The sequence below is a fragment of the Pollachius pollachius genome, assembly GCF_949987615.1.
Source record: "Pollachius pollachius genome assembly, contig: scaffold_356, whole genome shotgun sequence".
In the NCBI taxonomy this organism is placed as follows: domain Eukaryota; kingdom Metazoa; phylum Chordata; class Actinopteri; order Gadiformes; family Gadidae; genus Pollachius; species Pollachius pollachius.
In genome coordinates, this window is record NW_027641267.1 from 2,802 (window position 1) to 17,500 (window position 14,699).

General features: G+C 48.1%; 1 protein-coding gene across 1 annotated transcript in view; it reads right to left on the reverse strand.

Annotated features, from left to right (window-relative positions):
* Positions 1 to 6,931: 6,931 nt before the first annotated feature.
* LOC307091688 (metabotropic glutamate receptor 8-like) overlaps positions 6,932 to 14,699 on the reverse strand; it is a gene marked incomplete at both ends in the record, with an annotated part of 8,921 nt that continues 1,153 nt past the window's right edge. The window contains 3 exons of the mRNA XM_079759338.1: positions 6,932 to 7,298; positions 9,372 to 9,793; positions 12,348 to 12,494. Coding sequence (XP_079615464.1) covers positions 6,932 to 7,298; positions 9,372 to 9,793; positions 12,348 to 12,494 — 936 coding nt within the window. The remainder of the gene's footprint in view (positions 7,299 to 9,371; positions 9,794 to 12,347; positions 12,495 to 14,699) is intronic.

The window sequence follows — 14,699 nt, forward strand, 5'->3', positions numbered from 1 at the left end:
GGGGAAGAATATTGTGAATGAAGATTAAGAAAAGAACAATAGGAAACATGACCTTTAGAAAAGGTAAGGCAGTTTAGAGGAAGAGAGACATAGAGCACACGTTTAAACGCTACAGAAATTATGGGGGGAAAAAAGACCACACAAAGAGTGAAGGCGAAAGGCTTATGTTATAGTGGTCCAAATTGAGAATCCAACTCTTGCATTGTCGTAGCCAGGGGCGATGTGGCATACTATTGGACCTAAACGCACCTCAGAAAGGCCAAGCACGCACGCACACACACACACGCACGCACGAGATGTGTGCACATGCACACATCTCTGTGTGCACATGTGTATCTGAGCTTGTGAGCTTGTAGGAGAAGCGTTGTTCCACACAGACAGAGCCCGACGGCGCCTGTGTGTGTGCTCTATGATATTTATATTCCTACAATTAACATCACTGCAAGCTGATTTGGTTTACATTATCGACCGGTGACTGAAATGAAAGGCATTGGCAGAGGCATCTCTCTCTCTCTCTCTCTCCACTGAAGCTTTAGGGGTATTTGTAGACATCTGTCCACGTTATGTAAAACACATGCACACGCACACACACACACACACACACACACATATATATGCTTTCCTACTCTTGCACACAGAAAAAAAACGGTGCACACAGTGAGCAAACAACAAACACACCACATTTATTTCAAATACACACACATTGTATCTACATTGTGTTGTTCACAGCCAACCATATTGAAATACACATGCACGCGTACACACACACATACATACACAAACAGTGAGTGGTCATTATCTCCACTTGGTGTGTGTTTCAAAACACAAACATCTCTTCCCCTAATGGGCTGTTCTCAGAGAGCAGGTGTCTGAGTAACACACACACACACACACAAACAAACACACAACCTCACAGACCTGTGTGCAAACAGAGATCTGTGCCCGTTCACACACACAAACACACACACACACAAAGGCACCATACATGCATGCAAAAAATCCATCATGGAGTTGAACAAATATTTACTGTGTGTGTGTGTGTGTGTGTGTGTGTGTGTGTGTGTGCGTTTGTGCACGTGCATGTGTTTGCGTGTGTGTGTGCGCATGTACATTTGGAGCGTTAATGGGCTGCCAGGGCTGCACACCAGTGTATAATTGTCCACCGCAGCCGGCTGTCTTGGTCTTGAGATTTAGTCCCACACACACGCACACACACACACACACACATCGGCTGTCTCCCTGCCTTACTACTAGAACAAAGGCGACCACCTAGTGTCAACCACCGCACTGCCTCTGCATCTCAACTAGCGACACGGAGGGAAGGAGGAACGATCCGTCTGGTTGGGTCTCATCCGTCACCATCACGCCAGACCACAGGCTGTTAGCGGAGAGCTCTCTTTTCGATTCATTTGTTTACGTTGTATTCATTTTTTATGTTTTATTCATTCATTATACTTTATCTCCCCCGCCTCCTCCAAAGGAAGCAGCAACAACGGAAGATGAATTTTTTGTTGCAAAAAGATAAACATGTTGTTTTTTTTGATTTATGATTAGGTTGCGATCATGACTCATTTCGATCCGAGAATTCTCCTGGCAGCAAAATAGGAAACACACATTTGCACGTTCATTGATGCTAACATGTGTGTTTTCCTACAGAGAAGATGGATGACCTCACCCCATCTTGATCCACATCACACTGTCCAACCATACTGTAGATCCAGAGTGTTCCAACGCCCTCCACTAAAACTAGCCTTTGTGTATCGCGAGGGCTTTTATGCTTTTATGTTGGAAAGTCGTGTTAGCAACAGAGATGGGAGAGTGCAACCTTGGAAGCAGGACTGTGTTGCAGGACGTACCGCATGAGCCTACTCGGCAGGGGTAACAAGCAGAGACAAATCAGCATTCACAGAGCTCCCTTACCGAACCGCTGTGCAGGTAGTGTACACACACACACACACACACACACACGTGTCTCTCACAGACACAAACAAGTGTTCACACATACAGTAGACGTACACACACAACTGAGCACACACGCGCGCGCGTGTGTCTACATATATACACGGAAAAACTAACAAAGACATGCCTACACAAACAGACAAACACGTGCACACAGCCGCACATACAAACACACACACACGTGTGCCTGTACAAACAGACACACTAAAAGAGAAACACCTACACACACAGACAAACGTGCGCCGGCATTCCACACCAACATGCATGCATGCACACATGCATTCAGTCAAACACTCAACTGCCCACACAGACACGGAAACCTGCAGACACACAAACTTGTGCACACTCACACTTGCGCACATACAAATATACAGTTAAACATACTCACACACACGCACAAACGCACGCACGCACAGCGAGAGACGTAGTAATCCCAGGGAGGCCTAGAGTTAAGTTTGTTAAGAGCTCTGGCGTGTAGTGTGAATGGGAGCCACAAGACGGTGTGAATTAGGAGGGGGGGGGGGGGGGGGGGGGGGGGGGGAGAGAGAGGGGAGGAGGGGAGAGGCTTAGAGTAGAGTTTTAGGTAAGCTGATGCCTACATGAGAGGACAATAACAGGAGTGGGGTAGGCTGCGTTTGTGCATGTGCATATGTATGCAAATGTGTTTGTGTTTGTGTATCTGTGTGTTTGTGTGGATGTATATATATATATATATATATATATACTGTATATATATATATATATATATATATATATATATATACTGTATATATGGGGGGGAGGGTTACGGAACCAGGGGATAGGAGAACAATGGATGGTGAAGATGAGACAAGAGGAAGATGGAAATGGATCAAAGGGGGATTCGAGAGAAGAGAGAAAAAGGCAGATGAAAAGTGAGGAAGAGAGAGAGAGAAAGAGCGAGAGAGAGGGAGAGAGAGAGAGAGAGAGTAAATAAAAAAAAAAAAAATAAACAGAAATAGACAAAAACAGAGGGAGGGATATAATGACAGGGGAAAAGAGAGAGAGAAAGAGAGGGAGAGAGTTTGAAGAAAGAGAGAGAGGGAAAGAGAGAGAGCGACAGAGCGAGAGAGCAAGCGAGCGACAGAGTTTAGAACAGGGGACAAAGTACTACCAGAGATGTCTTGCATCATTTTCGCTCAAATGTGTTCTCAAACGTTGCCGTTTTTTGGATGTTGAAAGAGGGATTATAGAAACGGGTATGGGAATTTGAAATGGGAGCAGTACAAGAGGGAGTAGAACTTATAGCGGTCAACCTTCTCTGTCTCACAGCTTTACAATGTTGCCCTCTCTCTCTCTCTCTCTCTCTCTCTCTCTCTCTCTCTCTCTCTCTCTCTCTCTCTCTCTCTCTCTCTCCAACACAATATGCATCAACCCACACATATACGCCATGCCAAGCTCATCCTCAACCTTCTGACCGTTCCTTATGAACGGCTTGGACTTGCTACCTGCTAGGAATGTGTTTTCACACAAATTATTATATCACACATAATGAAGATATCTCAATGGTGAGGAAACCAAATCACTACAATATTGTATTTATTATATTATTATATATATTATATTTACATATTTATTTTCTGTGTGTGTGTGTGTGTGTGTGTGTGTGTGTGTGTGTGTGTGTGTGTGTGTGTGTGTGTGTGTGTGTGTGTTTGAAAGGGACAACATACTCTCGACCCACTAGCTCTTATTGAGCTGAAAAAACCTTGACTCTCTTCTGCTTTTCTGAAAGCCATGGAGATGTGAGTGTACTAATGTGTGTGTGATTGTGTGTTTGTGTGTGCGTCTGTACATGTGTCTGTGTGTGTGTGTGTGTGTTAACATGTCGACCTCATCAACCTACTCACTCACATACACACACACACACACACACACAAACACACTCTCACACACACACCCAATACACAAACTGCACAAACGTAGCCAAACAATCCGTCGCAGAAAGTTGCACGCATGCGACCATCAATAATTCAGCTGTATTATTGATCTATCTGCTATATGTTTGTATATTCTGTACTTTTTCTCTGAATTTTTTTTTGCACTCAGAATTTCTCATCTTGGATTTATAACACAAGAATATTGTGCTGCTAGAGTGTGCTGCTACACAGAGATACACACACAGACTCACAAAAATCACAAATCCGCTTGTACATACAAGACCGCACTGAGATTCCACATGAGTTCATGTAATTAGCATATCCCAAACAAGCAAGATGCCCCTAACTCACAAAACATAATTGTGCTTTGCCTTGAATATCAAACGTAACGACAGAAGTACTAAACGGGATTCAGGAAATTCTTTTCTCTTTTATGGAGTCTGTCCAGTCCTCCCAGCCTTTTACCGACACTCCGTGTCGCCAATATACTTTGTTTGAGGCGCGCTTCCAAAATCTGAGGCGATATCTCACCATCCTCTGCCTCTCTGCCCTGTTTGCCTTTTATTGAAATGTTTTTGGGTGAAAATGTTGTTCGGCGCTTCAAATGGCCTTATCTGTTTTCTCTTGGCAGGAGAGGAGTCATGGGCACTCTGCAATAGATCAGGCTCAGCTTGATGGCTATCTCAGACTTAAACAATAATACAGGCCCGGGAAACAGGAGCAGATCTAGTGGGTGTGTGTGCTGCCCAGCTCCACATGAACGTTTCACGAGTACAAATGCACTTTGGTACACACAGAGAAACACAGTCACACACACACACACACACACACACGCAGAAATCTACACCCACACATATACAGAGACAGACACACACACACATGCACGCAGGCAAAAGACACAAACAAAAACGCACACACATAAACGCACACTCTCACAGAAACAGAGACACACGCAAATAGGCACAGACATTTGCTCACGCGCATTCAGGCACATACATGCACACTCACGCACACACACACACACAAACACACTCACACTCACACATACACACACAGCAGAGGTGGTTACGCTACAAACACTTTTATAGGTGTAGTTTAACTAGGGTTAGGCAAAATAGCTCACGAAAGGCTTTTCTAATGCACTTTTGAAAACAGGGTGTTCTCTGCCTTCACCTCAATCAGAAGTCGACTTTGAATTTAATCTATCTGTGGATATAATCATAAAATAGCTTTTCTGCAATAAACTGGGAGCCACATGTCTGGCCTGAAATGCACTGATAACTCCTGTCTCCACAAAAGGGTACAAGCAGTATATTGCTTGTTACGTTCGGAAACGGGGGGGAATACATCTATCAACTCGGCACTTATGTTGCTGTCTCCGTTTGGCTTTTAATTGTATCAAGAAATTCTCCTGCAAATTGAATGAGTAGAACATATTTGTTTTTTTTGTGTCGAAACGCACAAGTCAAAGGTCTGACTGGAATAAACAAGTTGAGTGATAAAGCATCTGGAGCAAAGGAAAGCAAGTCTCGAGCGTGGCCGTTAAGTACAGTAGGCTTGGGTTGTTGTTGCACTCTAAAGCTCTCAGGATCTGTCTCCCTGCATCTCGCATTCTCTCTCCAGGAAATGTGATCCGCCGAACCTCTTGAACCCAGCAGGAGGTGAAGTAAACAGATGAAACACAAATGTACCTGCACCCACACGCACACGCACACACATAGACACAGACAGACTCTCACACACACACACACACACACACACATAGACAAAGACACAGACACACACACACACACACACCGCTCTCTCTCATGCAACCACAGACACACACGCAGACACACACACATACACACAGGCACATACACACGCACAGTCACACAGGCGCATACACACACAGGCACATACACACACACGTAGATACTGAGGCATCCCTTAGGAGAGGAATTACACAGGTTTACACCAGATCCCTGCAGCGTTACAGATATCAGCTCAACGGACAGCACCGCAGATACAACCCTGACGCTAGCCTCCGTTAACACAACCCTGACGCTAGCCTCCGTTAACACAACCCTGACGCTAGCCTCCGTTAACACAACCCTGACGCTAGCCTCCGTTAACACAACCCTGACGCTAGCCTCCGTTAACACAACCCTGACGCTAGCCTCCGTTAACACAACCCTGACGCTAGCCTCCGTTAACACAACCCTGACGCTAGCCTCCGTTAACACAACCCTGACGCTAGCCTCCGTTAACACAACCCTGACGCTAGCCTCCGTTAACACAACCCTGACGCTAGCCTCCGTTAACACAACCCTGACACTAGCCTCCGTTAACACAACCCTGACACTAGCCTCCGTTAACACAACCCTGACGTGAGGCTCTGTTTCTCGTTGTCTCTCCAGTCACAATTTCTTTGTACACGAGAGCCTGAAGGAAGAGCCTGACATGTGGGGTCAGACCATGCTTCCATCAACCATTGACAGATCAGTGTTCAGTTAGCATGATCAGCACCATGGACAGCACTGTCAGCATCACAGTAGGGTAGGATCAGCACCATGGACATAACACTGAGTTAGGATCAGGGAGGGCACGGAGGGCCATGGCGGACACTCTGAAGAGTGCCTCTGCACCAGGTGTATCCCCGAGGACGGCGCTATTAGCCTCGCCGTCGTGTAATGAATAGCAACGTCCCACTCTGTACCACCCCTCTATTAAATGAGATTGAAAACCCAGTTGCAATTATTATAATTCATCACTCCACACAGTTGGGACTGTTACAAAACCTGCACACAAAACGGCTCGCTCACACACACGCACACACACACCCGCTTTCATACAAATACACACACCCACTCCTCCCTTCCCACACACACACATAGACTCGCTCACATATACACACTACACATGCATACACTAACCCACACAAACACCCTCACACAAACACACACACACACACACACACACAAACAAACACACAGCCGCCCTTCCACACAGACAAAAACACATCCAAGCCTCCATCCGTCCACACGTCCACCCATACACACACACACCAACCCACACACACACACACACACACTCACCCGCTCGGCCGACTGCGACGTGCCGAAGAAGATGGGGATGAAGGCCAGCCAGACGATGCAGGTGGTGTACATGGTGAAGCCGATGGGCTTGGCCTCGTTGAAGGTCTCGGGCACGCCGCGCGTCTTGATGGCGTACACCGTGCACGTGACCATCAGCAGGATGGAGTACCCCAGCGAGCAGATGAGCGACAGGTCCGAGATGTCGCACTTGAGCACGCCGCGGGCGGAGGCGGGGTCCTGCGTGCGCTGCTCGCCGTAGTCCACCACCGTGTGCGGGGGGTCGACGGCGAACCACACAAAGACCCCCAGGAGCTGCACCGAGATCAGGGAGAAGGTGATGGCCAGCTGGGAGGCCGGGGAGATGAACCTGGAGGGGGTGGTGGTGGGGGAGGAGAGAGGTGGGGGGGAGAGGGTGGGGGAGGAGAGAGGGTGGGGGGGAGAGAGGGTGGGGGGGAGAGAGGGTGGGGGGGAGAGAGGGTGGGGGGGAGAGAGGGTGGGGGGAGAGAGGGTGGGGGAGGAGGGGAGGGTGGGGGGGAGAGGGTGGGGGAGGAGGGGAGGGTGGGGGGGAGGGGAGGGTGGGGGGGAGAGGGTGGGGGGGAGAGAGGGTGGGGAGAAGGGGTGGGGGGGGAGAGGAGAGAGGTGGGGGGGAGAGGGTGGGGGAGGAGAGAGGGTGGGGGGGAGAGAGGGTGGGGGGGAGAGAGGGTGGGGGGAGAGAGGGTGGGGGGAGAGGGTGGGGGAGGAGGGGAGGGTGGGGGGGAGAGGGTGGGGGAGGAGGGGAGGGTGGGGGGGAGGGGAGGGTGGGGGGGAGAGGGTGGGGGGGAGAGAGGGTGGGGAGAAGGGGTGGGGGGGGAGAGGAGAGAGGTGGGGGGGAGAGGGTGGGGGAGGGGAGAGGTGGGGGGAGAGGGTGGGGGGGAGAGGGTGGGGGAGGAGAGAGATGGGGGGGAGAGGGTGGGGGAGGAGGGGAGGGTGGGGGGGAGAGGGTGGGGGAGGAGAGAGGTGGGGGGGAGAGGGTGGGGGAGGAGAGAGGGTGGGGAGAAGGGGTGGGGGGGGAGAGGAGAGAGGTGGGGAGGGGAGGGTGGGGGGGAGAGGGTGGGGGAGGAGAGAGGGTGGGGAGGGGAGGGTGGGGGGGAGAGGGTGGGGGGAGAGGGTGGGGGAGGGGAGAGGGTGGGGGAGGGGAGAGGTGGTGTCATCAAAAAGAAGAGTTGTTACCGATAGACAACATGAGGAGAACACGCACAACTACACAACATGAGTAGAATATAACTACACGACATGAGGAGAACACACACAACTACACAACACAAGAGGATCACACAGAACTACACAACATGAAAACACACACAACTACACAACACAAGAAGATCACACAGAACTACACAACATGAGGAGAACACACACAACTACACAATAGGAGAAGATCACACACAACTACACAACATGAGGAGAACACACACAACTACACAGTAGGAGAAGATCACACACAACTACACAACATGAGGAGAACACACACAACTACGCAACACGAGGAGATCGCGATAATGCTAAAGTGAGACGCTGAGATCGGAGGAGATACGATGTGAGCTGTTATGAATCCCAGACGGGAAATTCAGAATATGAGGAACATTGTATCTGCTTGCATTAAACCCTGTAAGATTATGCTACGGTAAGATGCAAGGATAAAAGAAGATGCAATATTCTTGTGTTATGAATCCCAGATGAGAAATTCAGAGTACAAAAAAAAAATCGGAGAAAAAGTACAGAATATACATAAAATCTCAAATATGAATGCGCATATAACACCAAACATATAGCAGATATATGCAGGGAACAAACTTCTAGTTTGAGAGTTTCTTCTGACACGAGTTGCTCTCAAGGACATAATGGTTTGCCAGGGACAAACTGACAGCTGGTCGAATGGCTGCCTCAGGATTTCTGAGGTGTCCTGATTCAATAAGGAGGCTGTTACCTATCTCATGATACTGAGTGTGGCTGTGAAAGATGGTGTGAGAAAAGCCATAGTAGAATGTGGACCGCCGATCACACCGTTTTGTATTTGTGAGGAGATAGTGATAGTGCAGAACACATGCATGTATCACACACACACACCCACACCCACGCACACACACACACACACGCACGCACCCACACCCACACACTCAACTAGAGCTAGAAAAAGAGTCTAAGTCACACAATGACCAAGCAGACGCTTCGACGCAGTCGTGAACCTGCTTTGGTTCTGCGTCGGGTTATAGTGAGCGGACCAATCACAGCCCTTGCTGCTGCGTCACCTCAACGCAAGGTTAACATTTTTGGGAGGTGCACGTCAGGCGCAAGGAGGGTCCGCAAAGACGTAACGGGTCCGAAAAAAACCCATGGAGTCGCATCGACGTGGAACCATAACTAAGCCTTTAGAGGGAGGAACCGCGCAGCAACTTCCCACCTGGGCGCCGTCACCGACTTCTTGCCCTGCTCGAAGATGCGGTGGATGCGGTTGGTCTTGGTGAGCAGCGCCGCGTAGCTGAAGCACATGCCCAGCCCGAGGAAGATCCTTCGGAACGAGCACACGCCCACGTCGGGCGCGGCGATCATCAGGAAGGTGATGGCGTAGCACAGGAAGATCCCCGTCAGCAGCACGTAGCTCATCTCGCGGCCCGAGGCGCGCACGATGGGCGTGTCGTTGTAGCGCACGAAGGTGACCACCACGAAGGAGGTGGCCACGATGCCCAGCATGGAGATGAACACGGGGATGACCGCCCAGGGCGAGTGCCACTCCAGCTTGACGATGGGGATGGGCACGCAGCCGGTGCGGTTGGCGTCGGGGCGCATCTCGTAGGGGCACAGCTCACACGTGAACTCGGAGGCCTGGAGGGGGGAGAGGGGGAGATAGCGGTGAGGATGTTGTTTAGGGATTTTATCCAGAGTATTTCGGTCTACTTTCAGGATCCTGGGTCCGTGGCAGTGGGGAACACGTCCGTAATGGATAAGGAGCACCTCGGAAATCCTGAGGCGGACGTTTCATTGCCTGTGAGGCTGAAAGAAAATCGACAAGTTTCTCCGTGAAACTCTCTTTGAGGCACTGTGTCCTTGAGAAAGATGAGGAAATGTTACATGTGAAGAAATTTGTTGTGTCTCAGTTGGTAGAGAACAGCATTTGTCCGTTTAGGTGTTTGATCCCACGGATATCTATGATAAGAGATTGAGAGACTAATGCAATTTACAGGGAAAAGCAAATATTTTCTTTCAATGTTGACAGCCAATGACGTTTGCTGATCTAATCAAATTTAATGTCATCGCCATTGACATTCTTAGGAGGATTTTTGTTGGTGGCATTTGTTGTTAGGATTTCATCAACTGTATTGACAACGTTTCATCAATAGCTTTTTATTCGGATGGTTGTAAATTGCTTTGCGTTCTGTTGCAATGCTATCACTTTTAATCTGTGCCTTGTCAAAAGACAAATGCCTTGTCAGTGTTGATGGAAAGTTTTCTAATCTTCTCCTCACTTCTCATATGGGTTATTTTGAATGATGGCCTTTTAACTTTTACCCTAAAATATTTCTTCCCTTACCTATACAATTATGTGAACTGATATATTTTCTTCCGAACAAAGAACAAAATTTGATGTTAACTCGAAGGTTAGTTGGATCGTGACTCACACATTTCTCACGATGACTGTTCCACTTTACACCACTCTTTTACACTTGAAAAAAAACAAAAAACGCTTGCCAATTCCTCATCAGCGCCTGTGTTTAATCAGTTATAGCTCAGCTTTGCCCTCAAGAGCACTCTTTGAAACGAACAACCATCTCACTCGAAGGTAGAAAGTATAAAGTTATTCAGTGGTCTAAACTGACCGTTCTAGGGTGCAAATGTTTGGGTTTTAGCAGGCATAAATGCTTCCCGTTTGACTCTCTCTGCTGTTCAAATGGAACCTGTTGGTCAGAGATAGGCGCTGGTGTTTGGGCGAACCTATCATGTTTTAATTGAGTTGAATTCCCTTCAGCAGGGAGTAAAAATGTAAGCGCATTCAGCCCGATAAAAAAGGAAGAACTAAAACAGGAAACGTCCAAACATAACATCTTTGTTCACTCCCAGGTTAAAAGTAAAAGTGCTAACAATGTTTAACTAAACAAAGGAAGGACAGAACGAAAGAAAAAGAAAGGAAACAAAAGAAAAGCCGCGAGTAGGCCAATTAGAAAGAGAGAAAGGGAGAAGGAAGACAGGAAGGACAAAATTAAATAACCCCCAAAAAAATAAATATTCTTTATTTCATTATATATTTCTTATATTAAAAAAACACATGGATTTGCACAAAAAACAGGTTGCCTAAAAGTTGCGATTCTGGGGCCTCACACTGCTTAGCGGACTGAATTGTACCATGCTGCACTCTGATGATTCTACCGTCTCTTTGAGACAGTCTATAATCGGGTTATTCCTTCCAAGGTAAACACTCAATTACATATTAATCCTGCTGTTTTGGCCGATTCTTTGTATCAGCTTCAGGGAGCCCATGTTGACAGGTGCTGCCTTGCATGAGAGCCCTGTGGGAGAGTTAAATCTAATTGGTTAAAGAGGATGATGTGCCGAATTCTAATTGGTTAAACAGGATGATGCAGGGGAAAATATCTGTCGTCGTCTTCCCCTGTCCTTACCTCGGTTCCTCCACAGAAATTTACAATCCCAAGGGAATCTGACTTCTGATCATACTTTTAATACCTTGAACAGAAAGCTGCATGCTGACATGATTCCATGTATAAGCTGGGAAGCATTATCACAATATTAATAAATGAGCAGGCTTTTGTAAAGGTTACATTTGATTTCATATGAAAACCTTTTTTCTTATGGATATCTTTCCAAGATATTTAGCTAATTTGTAAACTATATTATGTGGCCATGAAAGGCTATGACGATTTGGGGTGGATACAATTATTTTCTTTATATGTTTGCTTCGTAAATTAACTATGCTTGCATTTGTAAGTATGTGTTGACGTGATGATGTTGTGTTAATGTATGTGGACGATTCTTGCATTTTCCTGCTTATATTTTGTACAGGTATCTCTGGAAGAGCGTTCAATCACAATGAGGCTTCCTGTCGGACTAATGGTCGAATACGATGAGAGGACTTGGTATAGCGGGTTGCGAAGTCCTGGGATGATGGGGACTAGGGGGGATGGATGGGTCTACCTGGTAGGGGTACCAAGTAGACCCATCGCATCTCTGCTTCTTCGGTCGCTTCATCGCTTGCACCTCAGAATGGAATCTGCTATAATCACAGCCATGTGTGTGTGTGTGTGTTTGTCTAAAGGTCTAAAGGACTAAAGGTTGAATACAATGAAAGGACTAAGTATAGCGGGTTGTGAAGTCCTGGGATGACGGAGTCTCTAGGGGGGGAGGGGGGAGGGGGGGTTGGGACTACCTGGTAATGGTATCCCTCGCAGCGCTCGCAGTGCCAGCAGCAGGGAACCCCCTTAACCACCTTCTTCCTCTCACCGGTCCGACACGGGACGCTGCAGACGGACGAGGGCAGAGAGGAGTCCCCCCTCCTCCACCTCATGCTGTCCACCTGGAGGGGGGGGAGGGGGGAGGGGGAGAGAGAGGAGGAGAGGGACATCAGAGGAGGAGATGAGGGGTGAGGGGAGAGGAGGAGAGGAAGAGAGGAGGAGAAGAGGAGAGGAAGGGTGAGGGGAGAGGAGGAGAGGAAGGGTGAGGGGAGAGGAGGAGAGCAAGGGTGAGGGGAGAGGATAGAGGAGGAGAGGAGGAGAAGAGGAGAGAAAGGGTGAGGGGAGAGGAGGAGGTGAAGGGTGAGGGGAGAGGAGGAGACGAAGGGTGAGGGGAGAGGAGGAGAGGAGAAGGAGAGGAAGGGTGAGGGGAGTGGAGGAGGTGAAGGGTGAGGGGAGAGGAGGAGCGGAAGAGAGGAGGAGAAGAGGAGAGGAAGGGTGAGGGGAGAGGAGGAGAGGAAGGGTGAGGGGAGAGGAGGAGAGGAAGAGAGGAGGAGAAGGGGACATGAAAGGAGGAGATGAAGGTTGAGATGAAAAGTGAGGGGAGAGGAGTTGATGAGGAGTGAGGGGAGAGGAGGTGGTGAAGGGGGAGGGGAGAGGAGGAGTGGAAGAGTGAGGGGAGAGGAGAGGAAGGGTGAGGCGAGAGGAGTCGGTGAGCAGTGAGGTGAAGTGAAAAGGGGATGAGGAGAGGAGGAGTGAGGACAAGAGGAGAAACGAGTGGAGGAGAGAAGCAGACGGGGATTGAGGAGAGGAGAGGTGCGATGGAGAGGAGGAGGAGAGAGGAGAAGAGAAGATGAAACACAGGCGCTCAGAAGGTATTCTGAGGGTTCTTATTTCGTTGGGATTAATACTCATCGAGTGAGTTCAAGTGGCTGTGGTAAAATACGCAGACAGAATAAAGAACAAACACACATATTTCCATTAACGACTGTGTACATAACAGGACACAACAGATGATTACAAAGGAATACTATTATCCCGGCACTCTTTACAAATAAGAGCATCTTCAGGGTATCTCGGGTGATCAGGGCAGCGAGCAATCTGATGGTTTTAGACTTGGCTGGCAGACACACACGTAAACACACACAAACACACACACTGACACACCTCAGTTTACCTGCCAGCAAGCAATTACAATGTAATCAAATCTGCCACAAATAAACCATCTGCATTACCTTCTGTGTCTTCCTCTGTGTGTGAGTGTGTGCGTGCGTGTTTGTGTGTGCGTGTGAGTGCATGTTTTATGCGTCTGGAAAGAAAGAAAGTAAGCAAGAAAAGGAAAAGGACGGAGAGAAAGACATGAGTTATGAGGCAAGGTTTGAGAGCGGTAGTATGCAGAAGGTATATGTGTGTGTGTGGGTTGTGTGTATCCGTGTGTGTTTGCGTGTGTTCATGCGGATATTGCATGTGTTTGCTCTTTGAAGTTATACTCACTGGACCTAGTCAGGTGCTGCTTTTATCTGATATTTATTCATCTAGCAACACCAGGGTCACAAGTAGATCACACGCACACACACACACACACACACACACACACACACACACACACACACACACACACACACAGACAGACACCCACACACAAACAGACACCCACACACACACGCGCACACACACATTTCCCTAGACAGGACAACACTTGTTTTGGTAAGAACACAAAGTTATTCATCCTCATCAACACGTTAATCCCAGTCGTGATCTCTGCTGCTTCGGTCGCTTTATCGCTTGCACCTCAGAATGGAATCTGCCATAATCACAGCCATGTGTGTGTGTCTGTGTTTGTGTGCATGAGTGTTTTGTTTTGTATATGTAAATCAATGCATAGGTGCGTGTGTGTGCATATTATGCATGTATAATGATGTATTAAGTGTGCGCGCGTGCGTGCGTGCGTGCGTGCGTGCGTGCGTGCGTGCGTGCGTGCGTGTGGTGGGTTACGAAGAAGGCTGTTACGGCTATGCAAAGGCATGTGCATGCGTTTGCATGTATGTTTACATTTTGTTTTGAATTTGTGTGTCCTCTCTCTCCCTCTACTTTCCTTGAGGACATTGGTTGATTAGAAGTTTTGTCTTTGAGTGGCAATTATGAAACAACGTCACACTGCAGTTATTTGTATTTTCTTTCCAGTGCATCAAAAGTGAAGAAACTGAGAAACTTAGTCATACTTCTAAACTTAATCCACCCCACAGAACACAGCCCCCTTTATCACACAACGAGTCTACAAAAGTTATGATTACTAAACACTGTATTGTGCGGACTTCAACGAAATTAAA